The sequence below is a fragment of the Onychostruthus taczanowskii genome, unplaced genomic scaffold (genome assembly GCF_017590055.1).
Source record: "Onychostruthus taczanowskii isolate IOZ18803 unplaced genomic scaffold, ASM1759005v1 scaffold56, whole genome shotgun sequence".
Taxonomy (NCBI): Eukaryota; Metazoa; Chordata; class Aves; order Passeriformes; family Passeridae; genus Onychostruthus; species Onychostruthus taczanowskii.
In genome coordinates this window covers 2,885,692-2,908,620 of record NW_024503235.1, presented here as the reverse complement: position 1 = coordinate 2,908,620, position 22,929 = coordinate 2,885,692, and the positions used below count along the sequence as shown (strand labels likewise).

The window sequence follows — 22,929 nt, the reverse complement described above, 5'->3', positions numbered from 1 at the left end:
CGGGCCTGGGGCTGGGCAGCAGCGCAGGGGCTCAGCCCGGGGGGTTCCAACCCCGCCGGTCCCAGCCCGGGGCTGAGAGCGCGGGGATTCGGGGGTTCCAGCCCGGGGATCCCAACCGAGGGTGCCCCAATCCGGGGGTCCAAACTCAGGGTGTTCCAACCCAGGGTGTTCCAGTGGGGGGATCCCAGTCCGGGGGTCCAAACCCAGGGTATCCCAACCCACCGTGCCCCAATCCGGAGCTCCAAACTCAGGGTGTCCCAGTCCAGCGTCTCCCAGTCCGGGGGTCCCGGTACCGCCGGGCGGGGCTGTGTGGGCGTGGCCCGCTGTGTCTGTGGGCGTGGTCATCGCGACAGGCCCCGCCCCTTGGCCAATCACGGCGCGTTCGAATCTCCCGCGAGCTCACCAACCCTGCAGGCTCCTGGCCCCAGCCTGAGCCAATCAGCGACGGGTTGATCGCACCACAGCCAATCAGCGCCCGCTGCTTGCTTCCCTCTCTGCTGCACGCCCCAACCAATCAGAGCCCGCCGCAAAACCCGGTCTGGCCCCCGGGCTCTCCTCCAATCACCGCCCGCGCTGTCGCCGTCGCCCAATCAGCGCCGCCGTTTCCCCGTTCCGGCGGCGGCCGGCAGGGGGCGGGCTGGCGGTGGGGGGCGGTGGCGGCGCGTCACTTCCGGTGCCAGGCGGCCGCCGGAGCGGAGCGAGGCCGGGCCGGGCCGGGCCCGGGGCCATGGGTGAGTGAGGGGTGCGAGAGAGCGGGGGAACCGGGCTGGGCCAGGGGTGAGTGAGGGGTGCGAGAGAGAGGGGGAACCGGGACCGGGCCGTGGGCGAGTGAGGGGTGCGAGAGAGCGGGGGGAACCGGGCTGGGCCATGGGTGAGTGAGGGATGGGAGAGAGCGGGGGAACCGGGACCGGGCCAGGGGTGAGTGAGGGGTGCGAGAGAGCGGGGGAGCCGGGCTGGGCCAGGGGTGGGTGAGGGATGGGAGAGAGCGGGGGAACCGGGCTGGGCCAGGGGTGAGTGAGGGGGAACCGGGCCCGGGGCTGTGGGTACGGGTCAGAGACGAGGGAGCTGGGGCTGTCGGAATGAGGGCGAAGCAGGGACAGGGTGGAGCGTTGGGGGACATGGCCCCGGGACCCGTCCCCATCGCGGTCCCGCTGTGCGCTGGGCCGGGAGCTGCTGGTACCGATCGTCCGCCGGGCCTCGGTGGGACCGGCCCGGGGGAGCTCCCCGGTGCCGGCGGCTCGGGGAGCCTTGGCCGCCCGGCTCGGCTCGGTGCTGCCGGTGTTCTCCAGGCTCGGGGCTAGGTTTGAGCCCCGCAGCAGCTCGGGGGGCTGGGGCTGCTGCCAGCACCGAGGGGCTGAAGGAGGCGCAGCCCGTGACTGGGGCTGGCTTTGCCTCCAGCCTGGGCAGGAGTCTTTGAATTTAGACTTTTGGGACCTCTGTGCCGAGGAGGAGCCTGGTGTGCCTCAGCAGTGAGTAGGTGAGGGCTGTGCCTCGGAGTGAGGGTGAGTAACAGCAGCAGGTGTCAGAGCAGGGCCGGACCCTGCCCTGCACTCCCTGGTTGCTCACCCGAGGGGCTGGGGGGACCTCCCACCCCCAGAGCCGGGTGCTGTCCCTCTCTGCTCGTGGCCTTTGGGAGCCCTGCTGCCTGTGCAGCACTGAGGGTGTGAAAGGTCTCACTGCTGGGGGGACCCCATGGGACATCATCTCCACCCCCTGCACACGGGTTTAGGGTTGTGCCCATCCAGCTGCTCCCTGCTGCCCAGGCTGTGCTGAAATGTGCTGCACCAGAGCTGGGGATTCAGTTCTTTGCTAGTTCAGAGCCTTAATGTGTGAGCTTAACATCTGTGATGAACAGATGTGCTGGGTGTCTGGGGCTGCAATCCTGTGTCCAGAGGGAGCTGGAGAAGTCGGAGCAGAGTCCATTGCCTGATGTGGGGGGGCTGAGCCACCACCCCTCTGCCACGTGCTGTGGACAGTACCCAGCTCCTCTGAGGCAGCAGGGACACAGTGGGGCACAGGGGAGGTGCCTGGCACCCAGGTGAGGCGTGGCCCGAGGGACAGCAGGGGAGCACTCACCTGCTGGCATGGAGCCCTGGGCTGGCAGCACTCAGGGTTCAGGACATTTCCCCGTTGCTGGAGGGCTCGTGCTGCATCCATTGGTTGTTTCTCTGTGGTGTCCATGCTGAGGGTTTGATCTCATAACTGTGCTCCTTAAAAGCAAAGTTCAGCTGTGACCCTCAGGATGTTTCAGAGATTGGGACAGGCAAGGGAAGCCTCCTGGGCACTGAGCTGGGCTGTGATTCAGCACAGAAAGGACATTGACCTGTTGGAGTGAGTCCAGAGGAGGCACCAACCTGATCAGAGGGCTGGAGCACTTCTGCTATGAGAGAACTGGGGTTGTTCAGCCTGGAGAAGAGAGCCTTCAGGGTGGAATAACTGCCCCTTCCAGTACCTGAATGGGCTACAAGAAAGATGGACAGAAACTATTTACAAGAGCATCAAGTGACAGGACAAGGGGACATGGCTTTACAGTGACAGAGGGCAGGGTTAGATGGGATGTTAGGGAGAAATTCTTCCCTGGGAGGGTGGGGAGGCCCTGGCACAGGTTACCCAGAGAAGCTGTGGCTGCCTCATCCCTGGAAATGTTCCAGACCAAGTTGGACAGGGCTTGGAGCAACCTGGGGTAGTGAAAAGTCTCTTTGCCCGTCGCAGGAGGGTGGTAGGGTCTTTAAGGTCCCTCCCAACCCAATCCATTCTGTGACTATGAATAGGGACAGCCCTGGGGATTGTGCCTGAGCTGCCCATTGAAGGGGGTGTTACCCATGCAGGGGCTCCAGGTGCTCCAGGCAGGTGCAGTGTGTGTCTCCTTCCTACCTGGGAGCTCTTGCTGGACAGAGTAGGCTGTGTGTGGCCATTTTCTGTGTGAAACAGACTGTTTTGGTTAATATTTTTTTTGCATGTGTGCAGTCAGTGTGTTGTCACACTGCAGACACCAGTAGAGTAGGCCTGGCAGTGTGTGCAGGTAACTCCAACACGTTTGTCTCCAGGTAGGGCCAGGTGAGTCACTGCTGAGAGAAACTGCAGCCACACCTCGCTGGGAAGTGTCAGCACGTGTGTGGGTCACACTCTGTGCACACAGAGGTCCTGCTGCAGGGGCTTGTGGCATATTGATAGTGTCAGAAGCAATCAATGAGAAATAAAACCGTGTCATACAGCCCACCCCTCACCCCTGGTGGGGTTGGGAAGGTGAGCACAGCCTGACTGCAGGCACAGTCTGGGTCAGGGACTCACGTGCTGGGGCAGCAGTGCAGCCTCAAGTGCTGCAGCTGCATTTCCAGGCTCCTGCTGCCAGGGTGTTGGGCTGGAGTGGGGATTTTTCCTGGTGGATGTGGCCTGTGCTGCAGCACGAAAGGGTTAAGCTGAGGTTGGTGTTTATGTAACCAAAGAGGGAACTCCCAGAGATGAGTCCTTGGCTATCTCATGTGTTGATGCATCAGAAGGGCTTGAAGAAAGCCTGGCTTGTTGCTTGCGCCGTAGTTACGCACTGGAACCCTGTGCTTCAGAGTTTCCCTGGCTGCCGGGGGGGCAGCCAGGATGGAATTTGCTTTCCCTGCTGTGTGACTTGGCCTCTGGAAGCCTTTTTTGTCCCTGAGGAGCTGGAGACTGACCACAGCTGGATGTGGGCGGAGGTAAGGTGTGCTGGGCTCCTGTAGGGATTCCCAGGTGCTGGCTGTGCTTTATTCATGTGCCTGGGGTTCAGCTGATGCCCAGGCTGGGCTGAGGCAGGAGGATCTCCAGTGGGGCAGCTCAGAGGTGTTCCTGTCTCCCAGCTTGTAGAGCTCAGTGATTCCAGACTCCCCTGGGTGCCTTCCAACAGCACAGGGCTGTCCCAGCCCCTTGTGCTGCACCAGTGCCCCAGGATTCTTCCTGCTCCTGTGGGCAGAGAAGCTCTGTGCCTGGTTTTGAGCGAACTTCTCGCTTAGGGAAGAAGTTGAATGAGTCTCCTCTCAGTTCCAAGAACCCTGTGAGTCAGGGCTCTGTTTCGGGAGCAGGCTTCCCTTCCTGGAAGGGCAGCGCAGCGGAACACAGGCTGGACTGACTCATCCAATGGGCTTTTTATATATATCTATATATATTTATATATATATTATTGCTTCTCTTGGAGAACCGTTCAACTCCCAGAGCCTTCAGTAACAGTTAACATTCCTGCAGAGGGAATCTCCTCTGTGCTGTGCAGAGGGAGAGGAGTGGAGTTCACCTTGATGCCCTCCACTCCTCCTCCCCAAATGCCCGTGTGAGATGATGAGCAAGGAGCCAGGGAAGGGCTGAGGCTTCCCCTGTGCATTCCACATTATCTTTAGGGATGAAATTGTTCCTGGCTGATGTCGGGAAGGCTGAGCTGGCTGCAGGAGAAGGGACAGACAGGATGGGCCTGGTTTGGCACTGAAGAACAAAAGTCCTGTAACTGAAACTTTGAAGGACACTATGTCCAGAAAGTAACTTTCACCTGATTAAGAGTCATTTAAATATTAAAATGCACATCAGCTTAATGAAGTACGTGCTCTACCTATGACTCTCAATTTCACCCCCTAGATCATGCTGGTGTGGTGTGGGAGGAAGAGGATAAGGATGGGCTGTGCATGAGGAGGGCAGAAATTTCACCTTTTAAGGAGGAAGAAAAGCTAAAAAGCCCTTGGAGACACTTGATGAGTTACTCTCCTCTTCCTGCTCCCAGGGTGGGATGATGTTTTCTTGGTCCTCGAGGTCTCTGGATGTGCTCCTGGTCTCTGAGGACCAGCTGAGACACAAGGGGTGTGTTTCTGACCAAATTTCATACACTTAATGCAACAGCCTGCTTTCCTTGGGATCTGCCCCACAAACATTCCCTTTAATCCCCCAGCCAGCGACTCCTCCGCAGGCCTGCCCGATCCAAGCTCCGCCTGTTCTCAGGGAAGCTTTTCCAATGAGAGCCGAGGCTCTGGCCCTGGGCGTGCTGATGACTCGGGTCTGAGCTGTTCCTGGCCGGGTTTGCCCGGGAAGGAGTGAGGCAACACTGGGATCGTTGCTCCTTGCAGTGACACCGACCTGCTGGTGTTCCATGTGGGAAGCTGGGCCGTGCTCCAGCTTTTACCCATTTAATGTTTTGTTCATGGAGGTTTTTAGGTCATGTCCGACACAGCTTCCCATGAGCCAGGCTTAAATGTGACCTTGGATTAACCATCGCTGATAAATACTGTCCACTGTGGTATTTAGGTGGGAAGAGGTGCAGCCTGATTCTGCTCATGTGATTCTATTTTTGAGCTTTATTTTTGCAAACATGAAGGCTGCACAGAGAGGGACAAAAACCTGTGGAGTAGCTCTCCAGCTTCATCCCAGATGCTGCAGTTTTTGCCTTCAGGAGGCAACACTGGGCAGGAGGGCTGCTGCAGCAGAAGGCTGCACAGAGAGGGACAAAAACCTGTGGAGCAGCGCTGCAGCTTTTGGCTTCAGGAGGCAACACTGGGCAAGAGGGCTGCTGCAGCGTGGCAGAATGTCTCCATCTCTGGGCTCCAGAGGCAGGTCCCTGGAATGGTGTGAGCTCCTTGAAGGAGCTTCTTCTCAGCAGTGCTGAACTTCCAGCAGGTGCTGTGGGGCTCTGTCACCTGCTGCTGGTTCCCAGCCCATCCACTGCCTTACTCACCACGATGAGCTCATCGCAGCACTTTGGGGTTCCCAGTCCTCACACAAGAAGTGCAACTACCACTGAGCTTGTGTTGTGCCCTTGGGGCAAGACAAGCCCCCCAAAAGTGCAGTGGGGGCTGGACCAACTGCTCTGGAGCCCTGAGTGGTTTCTGTGCTCCTGAGTAATTCTGCTCATGCCCCAAAGCTCTGAGCTGTGGCTGCTGGACTGCAGGATCTGCTTGTTCCTTATTCTGGGATGAAAAGGACTTTCCTCATCTCATGTTTTCCATTGTTGTTACACCGGGCACTGAAACGTGCAGTAATTCAGGAATTAAACAATTCCCTTAAGCTACATAATTAAAAGGCATTACATTTAGGTCCTCAAATTAATTGATTCATAATTCTATTAAAGTCCTAGCTAGTACACTGAGAGGCTTTGGACTGGCTTCCAAGTGAGATGTTTGATATATCCCGTGTGTCACATCAAAATTAAGTATAAATTTCTGTGCTGGACTTGTAACTTTGTCGGTGTGAGGGACCATTTTTGTTCCAATGGCAGGACAGCGGAGGAGGGTGGTTTGATTCAGCTTGGATTTGGGGAAAAGGGATGCATCTGTCCACAAACAGGTGGGACCTTCCAGTTCTTAAGACTGAAAAGAATCATTTTAACATCAGCAGGATCAGTTTTGAGAGAGAGAGTCTCTTACATTGCTGCAAGGAACCAGGACAAACCCATGTTTAAAACACTCCATCCCAGGGACAGTGATATCAGATACTGATCTGACCTGAACTCTGTTAACTCCTAGCCTGATAGAAAGCTGCTGGTGGTGCCAAGGAGTCTCCTGGTGTTCAGTCAGGTGTGTTTGAGATGCTGTTAAGCCCAGGCAGGTGCTGCATGGCAGGGTGTCCAGTGGAGCCTGTGTTTGTCCCTGTTCCAAAGGCCTGCCCTGCATCACTTTGGAGATGGGTGGCATAAGAGTTTGTCCAGCAGTGCAGGAACTGAACTTCCAGAGCCCTTTTATTCTCACCAGGAACTTCAATCCTTTACCAAGCCCAAACAAACAGAGACGTTTGGGGCTGTAAATGTCCAGTGCATCCTGTGTTATCATGATCAGAATAATCCAGAACCACAGCATCAAGTGTATCTCATTTCACATTACAGAGTCCTCGACCTTTTGCCCATCCAGCCTTCTCCAGGGTGATGACTCCTGCCTCCTGAGACGTTGGAAAACCTAGTTTGGAAGAAGAGTAACGATACAGTTGATGCTGAACTACGTGAGTCCTCAGGTTGTTCTGATTACAGTAGCACCATTTACACCAGCAAGCCAAATTGCACCATGGATTATCTCAGAGCTCCTGTGCAGGGGGTTTCTCCAGTGGAAGTGTTACTGACATTTCCAGCTGAGGTAGTGATGTACAAAGAGAGGAGGAGTTCGTCAGGATGTTGGGTCAGGGATGCAGAATGAACAGAGCAGGGAGCACGTGGGGGTCAGACCTGTGTGCTGTTCAGCTCACTGGGATGGTGACACTGCTCTGTGGAGGTGTGAAGGTGCTGGAGTCAGGAGTGCAGGAATGCAAAGTCTGCTGCAGGGCTCCTCCCTTTATCTCCTGGCTGTTGCTGGTGCTGGACAGGTGCTGCTGGATGAATCAATGCAGTGAGCTCAGCCTGTGTCCACAGAGAGGGCGGGACTGCCAGAGGGTGAACTTCACTCACAGGGAGGTGATTTATCAATCTCTTACGTGGTGAAACACCTGGGATCTTCTAAAACAAATATGTACAACCCAGAAAATATTTTTCCCTGTCTGTTATCATAACTTCTTAGGGAAGAACTCCTGGGATTGGGTTTGAGTAAGGAAATGGAGCTGTGCTTCATTCCTCTTCTCACCTACCCCTCCCAAAGTATCTTTAAAAAGTGAGAGCACAGACCTTGAATGTGTAGATGTTTGCAAAAGTCTTTGAAGCCATTTTCTAAAATCTGGAGATGAAGAGGAGCTGTACTAGGAGCAGAGCTTCCCTTGGCTGGAGCTGATGCATGTGGAGAGCTCGCAGCACACCTAGCAGCTCACCTGAGGGATGCTTTTCCATCTAAACTGAAGCAAGACTTTTCTTTAGTTTTAGTCATAAGCCTTGAATTTATTTGGCCCTTTAGGTCTTGGCTGTGCAAATTCTCTTTAGATTTCTCAGCAGCAGAAAATGGACAGTGGAAATCAGACTTTCTGCAGTACCTGAGTAAGGAGGAGGTATTTGAGTTTCACTTGTTGGTGCTGAATAGTGCTGATGTGTCGACCTTGAATAAATTCCTAGATGCAAACCATGAGATTCACATCTAATAGATCAAATGGGGTCTTGCCAATAATGGTTGTGCAGGAAAACACACATGTTGTCACCAGTGTTGCCTTTCACTGAAATGTCCATTGGGGCATTTAACAGTGTGTTAGTTCTAAACACAGCATTGATTCCTGCACGTGGGGCCTGAGGTAGCAGGGTTTTATGTGCTGGAGTCCAAATTCCAGCTCCACTGGATGTAGGTAGAGAGATGTAATAAGGTCAGAGTCTAATGCAGTACAGAGAGAGGGGACTTTTTTCAAGGCTAAAAATACATTTTTGAAAAAAAACATTGTGAACTGAACTGAATCTCACAATAACTATTGTGCTTGTTTTCTATGCCCTTGTTGGGAAAGGTGAAAGACACTAATTTTTGTGGTCAGTTTTGTGCATTCTTGGCTGTTTGAGGAACAGACTCGAGCCTCTGAGGGACTCAGTGGGTGGCTGTGATGCCTCATGTGGATCCTCTGTGGAGGAACCCCCAAAAGGCTGCAGCAGCAGCAGACACCCATACACAGGGCTAACTTGGGCATCTTCTTTCAGAGCTCTTAGAATATGTTAATTTGCAAACTTGTTTTTGCTGTAAAACAAGCTTTAATTATCTTGACTTGTTCCCACTATGTCTCTCAAACAACTGTTGTAGGAAATGTTGCCCTGAATAACGAGGCTGATTTATGCCTTGAGAACTGCTCTGAGCCTGCAGCCCACCCCTGGTCTGTCAGCAGGGAGCCAGGGCTGTGAGTAGACACACAAGTAGGCAGAGCCACCAGTGCATCTGTAGGTGAGAGCCTTCCAGCAGAAATCAGGGATAACAAGAGAAAATAACTCAGTGGCTCATCAGATGTGATCTCTCTTCTCTTTCAAGAGCCGAGGATGAAGCGGCGAGCATCGGACAGAGGAGCTGGGGAAACATCCGCGAAGGCGAAGGCTCTGTGTGCGGGGATTTCCGGGAATAACGCCAAGAGAGCAGGGCCTTTCATCCTGGGTAAGCAGGGACGGGCTCTGCTCTTGCCAGGGAGGCTGCTGGTGGCAAAACCGAAAGCAAAAGGCACTGTGGAGTCAGGGGAAGCAGGTGTGTAACTCAGTGTCTCACCTGAGAGCGCAGGTCACTGGGTGTGCAGGGCAGCAGCCTGGGAGCTCCTGCAGCTGGCCAAGCTGAGGAGGTGTGGGGTGCCAGTGCAGCAAGGCAGGCAGGGCTTGGGAGAGAAATAGGAGAGCTTGATTTTACCCCCTTGGGGGGTTTTTTTGGGTTTGTTTTGTTTTGTTGAACTCTGTTCTTCAACTTTGTAAAATACCAAATTCATTGGGGGGTTTTTTCATCAGGGCTGTGTTCGACCCTGCTGACCTGGAATGTGTTGTCACATCAGCATGGGGGCAACTTAGCAATTCACTAGTACTCAAAGTGCTATGTACCAAGGCAAGGCCACTCTGCCAGCTCTGGACAGTTACTAGAATAGTTGTTGGTTCAGAACTGTCAAAAATCATAGACCTCACATTGGAAGCCAATGGAAAATCAGTTGGAGCTGACTTATTTAAAGTGAGGAGTGGAGACTGTATGCTAACTTGAAATCTGGGCTAATTTGGACACCCCTGAGCCATCCCTGCAGAGGTGGCAGCTGTGTTCCCAGGTGTGGCAGTAACAGTTGCCATGGGTGTTGCTGTGAATGTAAGAGCTGTGTGGTTCAGGCATGCAGAAATTTGGATTTCTGCAAACAGCTGGGCCATGTGTGGGCTTTGATAAATTTTTTTCCAGAGAAAAATGAAACATTATCCCAAAAGGTTTCAGAGTTCAAGACCTTTTTTTTTTTTTTTTGGCTTTAGATTTGTGAAAATGCACTCAAGCTCCTGCAGAAAAGGGAACTTGGTGCAAGCAAACATAGCTAGTGACAGCTGATGTAACCTTGGTTAGTCACTGCTGCTGGAGGGAAAACAAGTCTGTTTCTGCTTTGTGCTGTAGGTCCACGTTTAGGTAACTCCCCTGTGCCAAGTATTGTTCAGTGTTTGGCAAGAAAGGACGGGACAGATGACTTTTATCAGCTGAAGGTAAGCAAACTGCAGGCTCCCAGACCTTCAGGGCTCTCCAGCTCCTGTGCAGAAGCACTTGGGCACTGAGTGAGTGGTGTGGGCTGAACCAGTGGGACAGGGCTGCTGCAGCTCCCCCTTGGCAGGGCCAGATCCTTGTCCAGATCAGCCCTGAGATGAGACCTCTGCTGCTCTCTCAGAGCCCTTGGATCTGTACCTGAATGGGACAGCTCCAGGAGGGTAAAAGCACCTGGGATATTTGCAAACAGCCACCTTTCCATGTTAATGAAGCTGCTGCTGTGAATTCTGCATGGGTGGTGCTGAGTTCAGACAGGCCTGTGGCAAGGACACAACCATCAGAGCACTTCCACAGCTGTAAACACATGGGAATGCCAAAAATGAGAGAGGGCTGGGGGCATTTGTGTGCCTCTGGGAACTGTAAAGGCATTTTCCCTTTTCCTGAAGATTCTCACCTTAGAAGAAAGAGGTGATAAAGGAATAGAAACCCAGGAGGAGCGACAGGGCAAGATGCTGCTGCACACGGAGTATTCCCTTCTTTCCCTGCTCCACAACCAGGAAGGAGTGGTCCATCATCACGGGCTCTTCCAGGTACACTTGGGCACCATCCAGGCTGGGGCAGTGCCAGGGATTGCTGATGGATTGAGCTGCTTTTGTTTAATGTACAGTTCGTGCTGACCCTGCTCTTGTGTGTCCACGTTGCAGCACTCTGAGGTTAACCACCTCAGAGCTGCTTCAAACAGGAGCTCTGGAGAGTACAGTAAGATTTTGGGAAATGTGAGAACATTCACAGATGGGACAGAACAACAGCTATTTCACTGGCAAAATAATTAGCACCTTTTAGAATTAAATTTGTGCTTTTGGTCTCTGTACTGTTTATAACTTGTCAGAGGGGACAAAGAGCCAAGGAACTGTTTCAGCAAGTTAAACCAGTCACTGTGCTGGTCAGTTTTTGTGTGAGTGGATTGTGTTGCTGTTGGTGCCTTTAAGGCTGTTCACTGATGTGAGGGGCTGATAGCAATTACTGCTTTGGGTGTTGGTATTGCCTGACTTGCTGGTTACATTTTGCCAACACACTTCTCACTTGAGACCATCTGTACTAAATCTTAGATAAGCCAAATGTCCAGCTCAGCTGTGTCTTGTTTACTGTCATGGAAGAACTGCTAATTGTGCCTTGAGATTTCTGTTCTTATGAACAGTGTGCTGGATCCCTCTGTTCCCAGAGGCTGCTCCACTGCAGAGCTGTCCTGAGTTCAGCTCAAGGTGTCTGTGTGCATAAAGAGCATTAGTGCTGATGTGCACAGAGCAGAGACTTCCTCTGCCTTCTGCACTCCTCCTGCTCCTTGGGAAAGCTCTTCCCAGTGAGGGTGGGGAGGCTCTGGCACAGGCTGCCCAGAGAAGCTGTTGCTGCCCCATCCCTGGAAGTGTTCAAGGCTAGATTGGACAGGGCTTGGAGCAACCTGGAATAGTGGAAGGTGTCCCTGTCCATGGCAGGGCATGGAATGAGATGAAACTTAAGGTTCCCTCCACCCCAAACCAGCCTGGGATTCATTGAGTAGAGCTCCTGTATCTTTTTGAAATCCTGCTTTGGGACAAAGACCAAGCACTGTGATTGCATTTGCTCATTTTGAGATCACCCCCCAGTTATTCAATTATTTATTCTGCCAGGCTCTGTGCATGTGTCCTGGAGCTTCCCTGAGGGGTTGCTGCTGTGTTTGCCTCCCCACAGGACCGAGCTTGTGAGATCATAGAAGATCTGGAAGCCAACAGGATGGTCAGAAAGATGAAGAAGCGCATTTGCCTGGTGTTGGACTGTCTCTGTGCTCACGATTTCAGTGACAAAACAGCAGATCTGATCAATCTGCAGCATTATGTCATTAAGGAGAAGAGACTCAGCGAGCGGGAGACCGTGGTGATATTTTATGACGTGGTACGAGTGGTAGAAGCATTACACAAGGTGAGAGCTTGCACAGAGAGCTCTCTTCCAGTGCTGGCAGGCAGAGTTTTCCCACATTACAGCAGTAGATGCTTCAAAACTTCTTGGGGCAGGCAGTGGCCGGGTTACAAGGCAAGGATGTTAGCAGTGTTCTGCATAAGACCTCGTGCCCCAAGCCCTGAAGTGCATTCCCTTCCCTCCCTGCTCTTCACATTTCTGGATGATAAAGTGGTGTTTGTGGGCTGTGGAGAGGGGCCAGCTGGGCTGAGGGCAGGGCAGGTCAACCACAGTGTGGGCAGCAGAGGAGAGCAGAGCCTGATCAAACACAGGAAACAAAAACTGTTTTCTTGCGAAGCAAAATAAATCACAGTTGATTGTTTGAATTTGATTGAAGTTGATTGAATTGATGAATTCATTATTGAATTGATGAATTCAAATTGATGAATTTGAGTAAAGTTGATTGAATTGATTGGAGATCAGAACCTCAAGCTACAAATTTTGAGATCAATGAACTAGAAACTGTTGTAATAAAAATGGATTCTACTGATGCTTGACTCGTTCCCCTGTGACACAGGACATGTGACACAGGGCAGTGCAGCGTGGGTCTGGTAAAGGAATGCTCATCAGATTGCTCTAACCAAGCCTGGACAATTCAGCTTCGGATCTCTTGGATACACTAAGTCTGTCTTCGTGTTCAGAGTAGCAAATTTGCTTGTTCTGTCCTGATCACATTCAAAAGTGAAGGGCACAAAGTACTCAGGGTGAAACCTGACCTGAAACCTTGACCTGGGTTATTTCAGAGTGTGCAGATGCCATGATTTCTTTTTAGTGCTCTTGTGCAAGTATGGAATTTGTGCTTCTACAACAAATAGGCTTTTGCTCACGTAATACTCCTATATTTTTTACAGAAAAATATTGTGCACAGAGACTTGAAACTAGGAAACATGGTGCTAAACAAAAGGTAAGTGTGCTGGAGGGCTGCTGGCCTGGCAGTAGTCTTGTTTCTTCCTTGAAGCAGATTTCTAATGCAAACACAGCCAAAGGCAGCACTTGTTGCGTGCTCTTGTGCAGCAGGGTGAGGAAAAGGGAAGCAGGCTGTGCAAAACTATAAATCCAGCTCAAAGTTATATAAATTAATCTCCAAAAATGAATTTAGCCCCACCTAAGTGGTTCACTTTTCCCACCCAGCTTTGTGGCCCCTTGTCAGGACTTCTTTTTGGATTCTAACTGCCTAAAGCTCAATTTTATAGTAATTTAGTAACCTGCAAAAGGATTATTGATTTTATATATATTAAAAAGAAGCAGAAAACCATGGTGGTTGGTTCTGTTCCCATCATTCACCCTCCATCATGCTAAAGGCATTCCCAGCCCTGCTGGCTGTTCTACAATCACAGCAGTGTTAGATCTGACTGCTGCCCTGCTGTGTTTTTGCTAGCAGTGAAATATTGACTTATCTAAACAAAAGCACTTCTGTCCAATGTGCATTTGTGTATGAAATGGCTCCCTTGTTCCACTGCTGGTTTGACAGGAGCCTCTGGAGCCTGGCAGGTGCTGGATGCTGGTGCAGACCCAGAGGGACCAGCCCAGAGAGGGGCAGGAGCTCAGCAGGACCTCAGGGCAGGGGGGGTGGCCTGTCTCTGCTTGGTGGCTCTTGGAGCTGCTCAGTGCCTTGGGGTCTGTGTTCCTTAGCTGGCAGCCTAGTTCAGCTCAGATCCTCTGCTCTCTCCTCCAGGATTACATTACTGACTAAATATTTTGCACTTACTTGAAGAATGAGTGGAATTCATCCTTTTCACACTGTCTGGGTTTCTGTGAAATGAATAAAAAGCAGGAAGGCTGGAGTTCTGCAGGCTTTGAGTCTACAAAGCTTGCAGGTTTGCTGGGCTCACAGCTTGCTGCTTTCTCCTCCCTAACACTGAGAGGAAATGGGTTTTATCTACAGAAGTTGAACTTCTTGGTTCCCCCCCCCACACACACACACACACAGAGCTGCTGCTGCTTCTCAGGGCCACCTCTAAGTTGTTTCAAGTTGTTTCTGTAGAGCTGCTTTAAGATAAATCTCTTTTGCTTGCTGCTTTGATTCTCCTCCTTGCTGGAGGAAGCAGACAAAGGTTGGTGCTTTAAAGGATCCATGCAGAACTTCTTTTCTGGGCACTGAGTGCAGGGGAGCACCCCACCAACAGAGCTACACCCAGGGCCCCACTAGCAGTATTTGAAGCTTTGAACACACTTGCCAGAGTCACTCTTTGTGTTACATGTCTCCTTTTGCTTTTTTCTCAGCGTTGGTGAGGGAGAGCTGCAGCCTGTGCAGCAGTGAGTCACAGGGAAGGGTGGGAGAGGCGTAAGAGCCATCTCCATGGAGAGGAGCAGCCCGTGGGGCTGAGCAGAACCCTTTGTTCTGCTCCAGCCGTGCTCACAAAGAGCCAGGGCCCTCCTCAGGGCAGGGAAGGAAGGTAACAAGGTGGCACTGCAAGGGCCTGGCAGGCACATCCCACCTGGGGCTGCCTCAGGCCTCCTTCCCCACAGACACTAAAGCCTCTCAGGTTTCCTCATAAGCCAGTGCAGGAGGAGTTGGGTGATTACAGATTAGATCCAATTTCAGGGACTAAATAGAACCAAGCAACCCTGAACATTTTAGTGTCCTATAGAACACTTAGTCTTTTAAACCCTTAACAAATCCTGCAGCTTGTTATTCAGCCAGGGAAGTCTCCTGACAGTTGAAGCTAACACTTCTTAAACACAAGTCTGTCTGTTTTAATAACCAGCTCTCCATGGCCAACCCACACTTGGTTCTATTTCATTTGTCTGTGAGACTGGCTGGAAATGTTTCTTTGTTATTGTGACTGACTTAATCCATTCTCTCAGGTTCTAGTTGTGAAATACTTTTCAAGAAATCTTCCAGACAATGTTTTTGTACTCACAGCTTTACATTGTAAGTTAAAATCCAAATTATCTGAATGACAGGGAAGATTAATGGAATAATAGTTTTGTAATTAGCTCACTTGTACTGGAAAAAATTGTTAATGGGAGCTGGCAATACCATAGGGAGGTAGGGGTGAGCTAAAAAAGGAATTTTGTGTACCTGCAGCTCTCCCTTTTCTCTGTAAGGTTTTTGGGTGTTGATCAGGCTTTGTGCTGTGCACACCTGATTGTGAAGAGCAGTCCTGTGGATCAGATGGAACTGCCACCAGGCTCCTGTGTGGGACTCCTGAGTGACACAGGTGTGGTTGTGCTGAGCCTGATCACAACTCCTGCAGCTCCTCTGTGTAAACACACAGTGCTCAGGGGCCAGGCACAGGGCAGCTTCCACAGGGTGTTTTCCCTCAGCTCCCAGAAAATGCTGAGTGGAGAAGATGGCAGCTGGGAAGTGCAGGGCACAATCAGCAGCTGAAATAAACCTCAGCTTTGTTCACACTCATGCCTTCCAGTGGTCAGGCAGCACCTGGGGCAGATCCAGTGCTGCAGGCTGGGGTGCTCCTGGGAGATCAGCCAAGGCTGCAAGATGAGCCAGGTACACCCTGTGCTTACAGCCACGCTGACACAGGCCACCCAGACATTGTCCCAGAGCCTTTTACTGCCCCTGTGAGTGCCTTGCAAGCCTTGCTGGCAGGCATGGAATCCCCCCTTTTGGGACAGAGTTGATTTTACTGCTCTGTGTGTCTTCTCCCAGCACTTCAAACCCCCCAGAAAGCCCCACAGGCACAGTCCCTGTTCTGGAGTCAGCTTGCTGTCTGTGCTGCATGGCCTGTGTTCCCTGACACCTTGTGCTTCTCCCCAGGACTCACAGGATCACCATCACCAACTTCTGCCTGGGGAAGCACCTGGTGAGCGAGGATGACCTGCTGAAGGACCAGCGTGGCAGCCCTGCCTACATCAGCCCAGACGTGCTCAGTGGTAGGAATTCCCCTCAACACTCATTTCACTCATTTTTGCCTCCTGACAATAAATAAAACCACCTGTTGTGTTCCCATATGCACCTTCATGAGAGCCTCTTAATTAAGGTCCAGTTAGGAGACTTGGTCTGGTTTTCCAGCTGGGAAAGTTGGAGGGGAGGAGTGAGCCTTTTTTCTTAAGGCTTGTGTAAACTTCAAAGCTGCTTCAAATCTGGCTGTTCCCAAATGAGTCTGACTGCAGACAACATGTTCTGTTTCCAGTGTCAAAATTCAGTTCCTGAGGCTTTCTTTAAGCTGCAGGTAAAACCCTGGGCCCGAGGGGCAGCCAGTCCAGATCCCAGCAGGATGTCAGTGCATTCCAGCTGTGCACTAAGAGCACCAGTTCCTCCAGCTGCTGCTCACTTCCAGGAGGAAACTAGTGACCCTTTGGGCAGCTTCTGGACCAACTGAGAGGAGTTACTTAAAATTAAAGGAATGATGACAGCAGGCCAAAGCAGTCTGGGCTGGATCCCCCCCTCCAGCAGCCTGGCCTGTGCCTTTTCTCCAGCAGAGGCTTTGAGCAGAGTCTGGCTCTAGCACAGAGCAGCTTTCCCTGGTGTCCTCCTGCCTTTAACTGTTCCCAGTGCATGGGACCATCAGGAACAGCTGTGCTTTCTTTCCAGTTGCTTCAGGAGGTTTCTCTCCATGAGCTCTTATTCCTGCTCTGTTCATAAATCTTTGGGACCAGATGGGATCCACCCCAGGGTGATGAGGGAGCTGACAGATGAGCTTGCCAAGCCGCCCTCCATCATTTACCAGCAGTCCTGGCTCACTGGGGAAGTTCCAGATGACTGGAAGCTGCCTAATGTGACACAGAAAGGGTGGGAAGGAGGATCCTGGTAATTATAGGTCAGTTAGCCTGACCTCAGTACCTGATAAGGTAATGGAACAGTTTATATTGATTTCATCACCCAGCACTTACAGGATGGCCAGGGTATCAGACCCAGCCAGCAGGGGTTTAGGAGGGGTAGGTTGTGTTTGAGCAACCTGGTCTCCTTTTATGACCAGGTTGGATATTAGGAAAAAGTTTTTACAGAAAGGGGGATAAAGCACTGGTATGGTCTGCCTGGGGAGGTGGAGGAGTCACCATCCCTGGGTGTGTTTAACAAAGCCTGGATGTGGCACTGGGTGCCAGGGTCTCGTTGAGGTGTTAGGGCTGGGTTGGACTCGATCTTGGAGGTCTCTTCCAACCCTGTGATTCTGTGCTCCTGCACCAGCCTTTGAGCAGGCAGGGGTGGTCCTAGTTGTCAGTGTAGTGACCCAGGCATCACTTTGGGGGCTATTTCCTCTCGTGCATGTGAACCAGATTAGTGTTGAAGGCTGCACATACAGGTGGGACTGTGCATACAAAGCCTCTCCCTCTTGTAGATCCAGGTATGAGGCATTAACGCATGCCTTACTTGTTCCTGGTATCCCAAGCAACTGTATTGCAGAAATGCCCTCAGAGGGAGCCAGTCCTGGAAGATCCAGCCCCAGTGGACTCCCCTCAGGAGGATTTTTGTCAGGTTTGCAGGCAGCAGCAGTAAATGTAGCCAAGCTCTTCCATCCTGATCTGCCAGGCAGGTTTGAAGCGCTTCCCTCCCAGCAAGGCAGGCAAGGAGGTGGATCCTGGGGCTTTTGCAAGCCTTTCCTGTTCTGCAGGATATCCTGAGGCCCTTGTGACCTGATGGATGATAGAAGCCAAGTGCTCTGCAGGAGCTTGGAGCAGTTGTGACTCAAGTGGCTGAAGGAGGCTACGAGGAGCTGCTCCTTTCTGCTCCAAGGTGCTGATCTATTCAGGCCTCCAGCTCCTTATCATGTTTCTTCTCAGGGCACTCTTGTGGCATAACTGGCCACAGGGCACTGAACAGGCTGTCTTGGCTGATCTCTGACAGCTGAGGCTGCTTGAGACCCTGCAAGGCACAGCCTTAGCTCAGGACTCATCCTGCTCTGCCCAGCCTGGCTCTCACTGCCATTGTGCTGCACCCCAGCTCTGGTGTCTGCCAGCAGCCCTTCCCATGGGGCCCATCCTGTGCTCTCCAAAACGCTCTCCCAAAACTGCTCAGTCTGCAGCTCCCCTCCAAGTACCAAGGGGGAAGTTACTCAGGGACATTCCACCTTCAGGCTTGGCGCATCCCTCTGTATTGCTGGTGCTCCTGTGCAGGGGGAAGCTGGAACGCCTGAGAAATTAATCATTGTTGTGGGTCTCCAGGAGAAGCTGTCTCTGCTGAGGGATGGCTGCTGAAATGTCACAGCAGGAAAAGTTGGAGGAGGAGGGAGAGGTGCCTTTTTCTGAGCATATAAAGCAAAGAATAATTAGTACAAATACCAAATGCTGCAGCAGTGACTCACTGTGTGAGTCAGAGGAAGTCTCTCCCTGAGTCCTGAGCTCTGCTGTAGCACTGGGGTTTGATTATGTGACCCTGTCCATGCTGCTGTGTGCTGATTATTGTGACCAAAGGCACTTAGAAGCAGCATTTCCATCAGGTGAATCCTGGGGCTGCAGCAGCCTTGCGTTAGGGCTTGTCTAGTGTCTTTGTCTAATGTCTTTGTGCAGGAAAGCACCTTCTGCACACTCTGTGCCTTTACATCTGGCTTCAGTGGCTGTGTACTAGATTCATCCCACAGTCAGAGTGCCTTCTCCATGGGCTCAGCTTTATCCTGTCTGGTCTTCTTTCCTGCATCCTCCTGCCCTGTGCTCCCTGGTCCCTGATTTCCCTCCACCTTGCAAGCTGGGTGTCTCTGTGTGAGGCACACTGACCAAGGAGCTCCAACACAGCAGTTCCAACTACCTGATGCCCTTGGTTCACAGCAGGGATATTCCTGCTCCATTGGGAACAGGAGGACACCTGTGTGGAGGTTGACAATTTGCTCATTCACAGAGGATGCACCTTGGAAAGAGTTTTGGTGTCATGTTAGGGGAAGCCTTAAGTGTTATGGTTAATGCTTAGAAAAAGGGTCCCATGTGAGGGTTACTCAGCGTCTCCGCTGTGGGAGGTGAGGGGGTTGCCAGGCTGTGCTTTCCAGGATTTTCAGGCTGTGTGTGCCCTCTCCCTGCAGGCCGGCCATACCGTGGGAAGCCCAGTGACATGTGGGCGCTGGGGGTGGTGCTGTTCACCATGCTCTACGGCCAGTTCCCCTTCTACGACAGCATACCTCAGGAGCTCTTCCGCAAAATCAAGGCTGCCGAGTACACCATCCCCGAGTGAGTACAGCCTGCCCTTCCTGCCTGGCCACGGGGGGCTTGCTGGGCCAGCTGCAGCTGGAGGGGCTCCCCTCAGCACCCCAAGGGTCACAGCAGTACTGACAGCAGGCTGTGTGCAGGAAGCAGGAGCAGGGCTGGGACAGCTTGTGGGAAGGAGCAGAGCAGTGATGGCTCGTGTTGCTCCTGGCCTGTGCTCCCAGCATGTCCATCCTGCCACGCTGTGCCCACCCCAGGCTCACCCCGTGCTGTCTGTCCCAGGGATGGCCGGGTCTCTGAAAACACTGTGTGCTTGATCCGGAAACTGCTGGTCCTGGACCCGCAGCAGCGGCTGACGGCTTCTGAAGTGCTGGATTCCCTCAGCTCCATCATAGCGTCCTGGTATGTGCACGGGGAGACAGGACACGCTGTCTCTGGCCACAGGCTGTGTTGTTCCAGCTGTGGCTGGCTCACCTCACCAGAGGAGAGTCTGGGAACTGCAGTAAGCCTTTAAATCCCATGTGTCCACCACTGTGTGCTGATGGATACAGCTGGAGAGGCCTGTGCAAGTGCTTATGGCAGCCGTGGCCATCCCAGTGGGATCACCCTGGGGCTGGTTGAGGGTGGCTGAGCCAGTGCCATGCTCTGGATCCCAATGCTGTGCTCTCCTGCAGGCAGTCCATGTCCTCGCTGAGTGGCCCTTTGCAAGTGGTGCCGGACATAGATGACCAAGTGGCTAATCCCGAAAACCCCCAGGAGGTAGGTTTCCCTGCTTTCCACAGAACTGCTTCTCTGTGCTGCTGTGCCAATCTGTCTGTGATGGCACCCACTGTGTCCTCCAGCTGGGAAGGGGAGGGTGGGGAGGACACAGCCGAGTCCCTCACGTTGTGCAGCGGAAGGAAAGGCCGATGCTGCTGGGAGCAGGAGGCACATCCAGCTGGCTGAGCTGCCAGGAAGTGAGCTCGGCCCCGGAGCTGATGAGAGCAGCTCTCTCCGCTCCCAGCAGCGCTCACTCCCTCGAATGCTGGGAGGAGGCAGCAGTGTTGGCTCTGGCTCCCAGTGAGCTCTGCCATGGGAGCAAACATCCTGTTTTCCTGCTGGTATGTTTCATGCTAGAAGTGTCAACCATGGCCTGGCTGCCCAGGGTCTGTGACCGTGCCGCAGGGACAGAGGTCATGCAGCTGCAGCCTCAATGCTGCCAGGGTTGGGATGAGCCATGTCAGGACAGAGCTGCTGTGGTGGCCTGTGTCCTCGTGGCACTGCTGGCTCACGAGGAGTCCTGCCTGCATCCCCAGCAGCAGGGCCCTTTCCAGGGTTATGACCCCAGTTATCCCGTGGTAGCTCAGGCCCATCAGAGGAGCCGTGGGGCTGCCAGGTGTGGCTCTGACAGGTCGGTCTCTGCAGGTGAAGGTGACGGAGGAGTGCTCCCAGTACGAGTTCGAGAACTACATGAGGCAGCAGCTGCTCTTGGCCGAGGAGAAGAACACCTTGCATGAGGCCAAGAGCTTCCTGCAGAAGCGGCAGTTCGGGAACATCCCGCCGGTGCGGCGCCTGGGCCACGACGCGCAGCCCATGAACCCCTTGGACGCGGCCATCCTGGCCCAGAGGTACCTCCGGAAGTAGCTTCCCATGCCCCAAGAGCACGAGCACCACCCTGCAGCCTGCCCTCACCTCGCCTGCTCCAGCCTACAGCAATACCGGTGTCCCACGACGGGGAATAATGTAGCAATCCCAAGCTCTGTCCAGGGACACGCACTCACACCCGCTCCGGACGGAGAAGACTTTTGGAAAAGCTAGTTTTGGAAGCAGCAACCTCTTGGCATCTTCTGGAATCTGTTTTTTAAAATCGAAGCCTAGATGACTAATCTGCTTTTGATCATGACTGTAATCTACCTCTCTTGTCTTTTTAACCATGCTGTTCTCTGGATCGAGCAAAGCCCGTGGGAAAGGAGGAGACTTCCAAGGGTGAAGCTGCTGGCACAGAGCCGTGGCCGTGCAGCGCGGAGCCGGCCCGTGGCGCCCGCTCCGTGTGGTTTGAATAAGCTTGGATTTATCAGGGTTTCTCGAAAGGCAGAATTTCTTGAAACCTCCCACTTCCCTTCATCTGCATCAAATCTGTTTCTGTCCTTACGTGCCACCTGGTCAGGCCATGCTGGCCAGTCCTGTGTGGCCACCGCTGTGACCAGAGAGCCCGGCCACCGCCTCAGGCAGGAGTTGAGGAGTCCGGGCAGGGATCAGATCCTGTCCCCAGTTCAAAGGTTTTGCAGGACTTGGCCCGCCAGGGCTCCTGCCCCCTCTCCCCCCTCTCACTGATTCCTTTAGTTTATAAGGATCTATGATTTAATCTTATTTTTCAGTAGCATATCCCAGGTGCAGTTACAGTTGCATTAATTCTGATTTAGCGTTTCCCCCCTCAGTTGTGGTACAGATGTAATATATGAGTTATAATGTGAAAAGCTTCCCAAAATAATTTGCCTAGAGATAGGAGGGCTGGCTGAAGTCTCTACTGTATTTGTTCCCAGCTTTTCTTGCCATCCCAGCCCAAACCTGGGGCTGCCTCTGCCCTCATGCCAAGGCAGGAGAAGGACATCCTGGTTTGTCACCTGGTGCCACTGGAAGAGCTTTGGCCTGTGCTGAGAGCAGGAACGATTGTTTCTGAGCCTCATTTATGAACTGGATGCCTGTCTTGCCAGATGAACTGTTCTCACACAGAGCTCCCAGGGCTCCCAGTGCCCTGGCCAGGGCTCCTGCTCAAGGCAGCACCTTCTTCAGCTGCCTCCTTCCCTGCTCCTGTCTGCTCCCAGCCCTGGCATTGCCCTCCTGCCAGTCCTGTGAGCAGGGAGGGTTGGAGCTGGGGGGGCTGTCCTGCTTTTTGGGGCTGCACTGCTCTCTGGGCCCAGCTCTTGCAGCACAGTGGGCGTGGGCAGGGAGCGATTTGCAGATGTTTGTAGCGTGTTGTTGCCTTTTCTTGCCCCGGGCTGGGGAAGGGGACAGGGTCTAAGCTGGGCCACGCCAGCAGTGGCTTTGTGGGGACAGGGGGCTGGACCTGAACCTCCCTGGCCATGTCGGGCATTACGTCCTGCCTGCGCCTCGCCAAGGCCCTGGGGCCAGGCAGGGCCTCGTGAACACTAACACAGACCAGCTCCCTGCACCGCCCCAGCTGAGCCAGTAGCCCCAACTCTTTCGCCTTATTTATTTTGAAGATGGTGGGTCTGTCCTGTGGGCCCATCACCCCCTGTGCCACCAGCAGCAGGGCAGGGATCCCCTGAGCACCCCAGCAGGGCCCTGCTCTCTCCTTCTGGTTCTCTCCTGCCTCACTCCCTGTTTATTTTTACTGTTTTTCCCCAATGTTAAAGCAAAAAGCAATATTCTGGGACTCCCTGAGGCTGTATCACACCAGGATCCTGCAGTGGCAGCACCGGTCAATCCACTTGTGCTAAGGCAAACTGGAAGGGGGTGGTGCAGGGGACATGAGGGGGGCCACAGGGCCACGGCGGGACAAAGCCTGTTGTAAGGAAAAAATAGAAAAAGAGAAAAAAAAAAAGGAAAACAATTTGTATAAAGACGTTATTTTTGTACTACATCGGAACTACTCCTGCATGTCGGCAATAAAACTTCATACGACAGCCCGGCGACCCCAAGGGAAGGGTGGGAGGGATGGGTGGCATGGGGGATTTTGGGGTACTGATGTGCTCTGGGAGGGGGGCAGGCTCACAGATCAGCGGCCCTGAGTGCCCCATGGGACCCCCAGCCCTGTCCTGGCCCAGGGCCCCGAGTGCCACTGAGCCTGTCCCTCCCGGGCCGGCCTGGAGTGCGCGCTGGGGACAGCGGTGGCATGCGGAGCCTCGTGTCCCCGAGGTCCGGCCCCAGCAGC

General features: G+C 53.1%; 1 protein-coding gene across 2 annotated transcripts; it reads left to right on the top strand.

The window, feature by feature from the left end:
- The first annotated feature begins 641 nt into the window (after positions 1–641).
- On the top strand, positions 642–22,681 carry STK40 (serine/threonine kinase 40). 2 transcript variants are annotated; one of them, XM_041417563.1, is made up of 12 exons: positions 642–731; positions 6,824–6,936; positions 8,853–8,972; positions 9,945–10,030; positions 10,475–10,618; positions 11,757–11,984; positions 12,872–12,924; positions 15,742–15,857; positions 18,935–19,079; positions 19,338–19,457; positions 19,730–19,814; positions 20,460–22,681. In XM_041417563.1, exons 3-12 carry the CDS (start codon positions 8,861–8,863, stop codon positions 20,676–20,678), a joined length of 1,308 nt encoding a protein of 435 aa, XP_041273497.1. In that variant the 5' UTR covers positions 642–731; positions 6,824–6,936; positions 8,853–8,860; the 3' UTR covers positions 20,679–22,681. The 2 variants fall into 2 exon arrangements, with proteins under 2 accessions (XP_041273497.1, XP_041273498.1); XM_041417564.1 differs by having other exon boundaries at positions 6,824–6,948.
- The last annotated feature ends 248 nt before the right edge of the window (positions 22,682–22,929 follow it).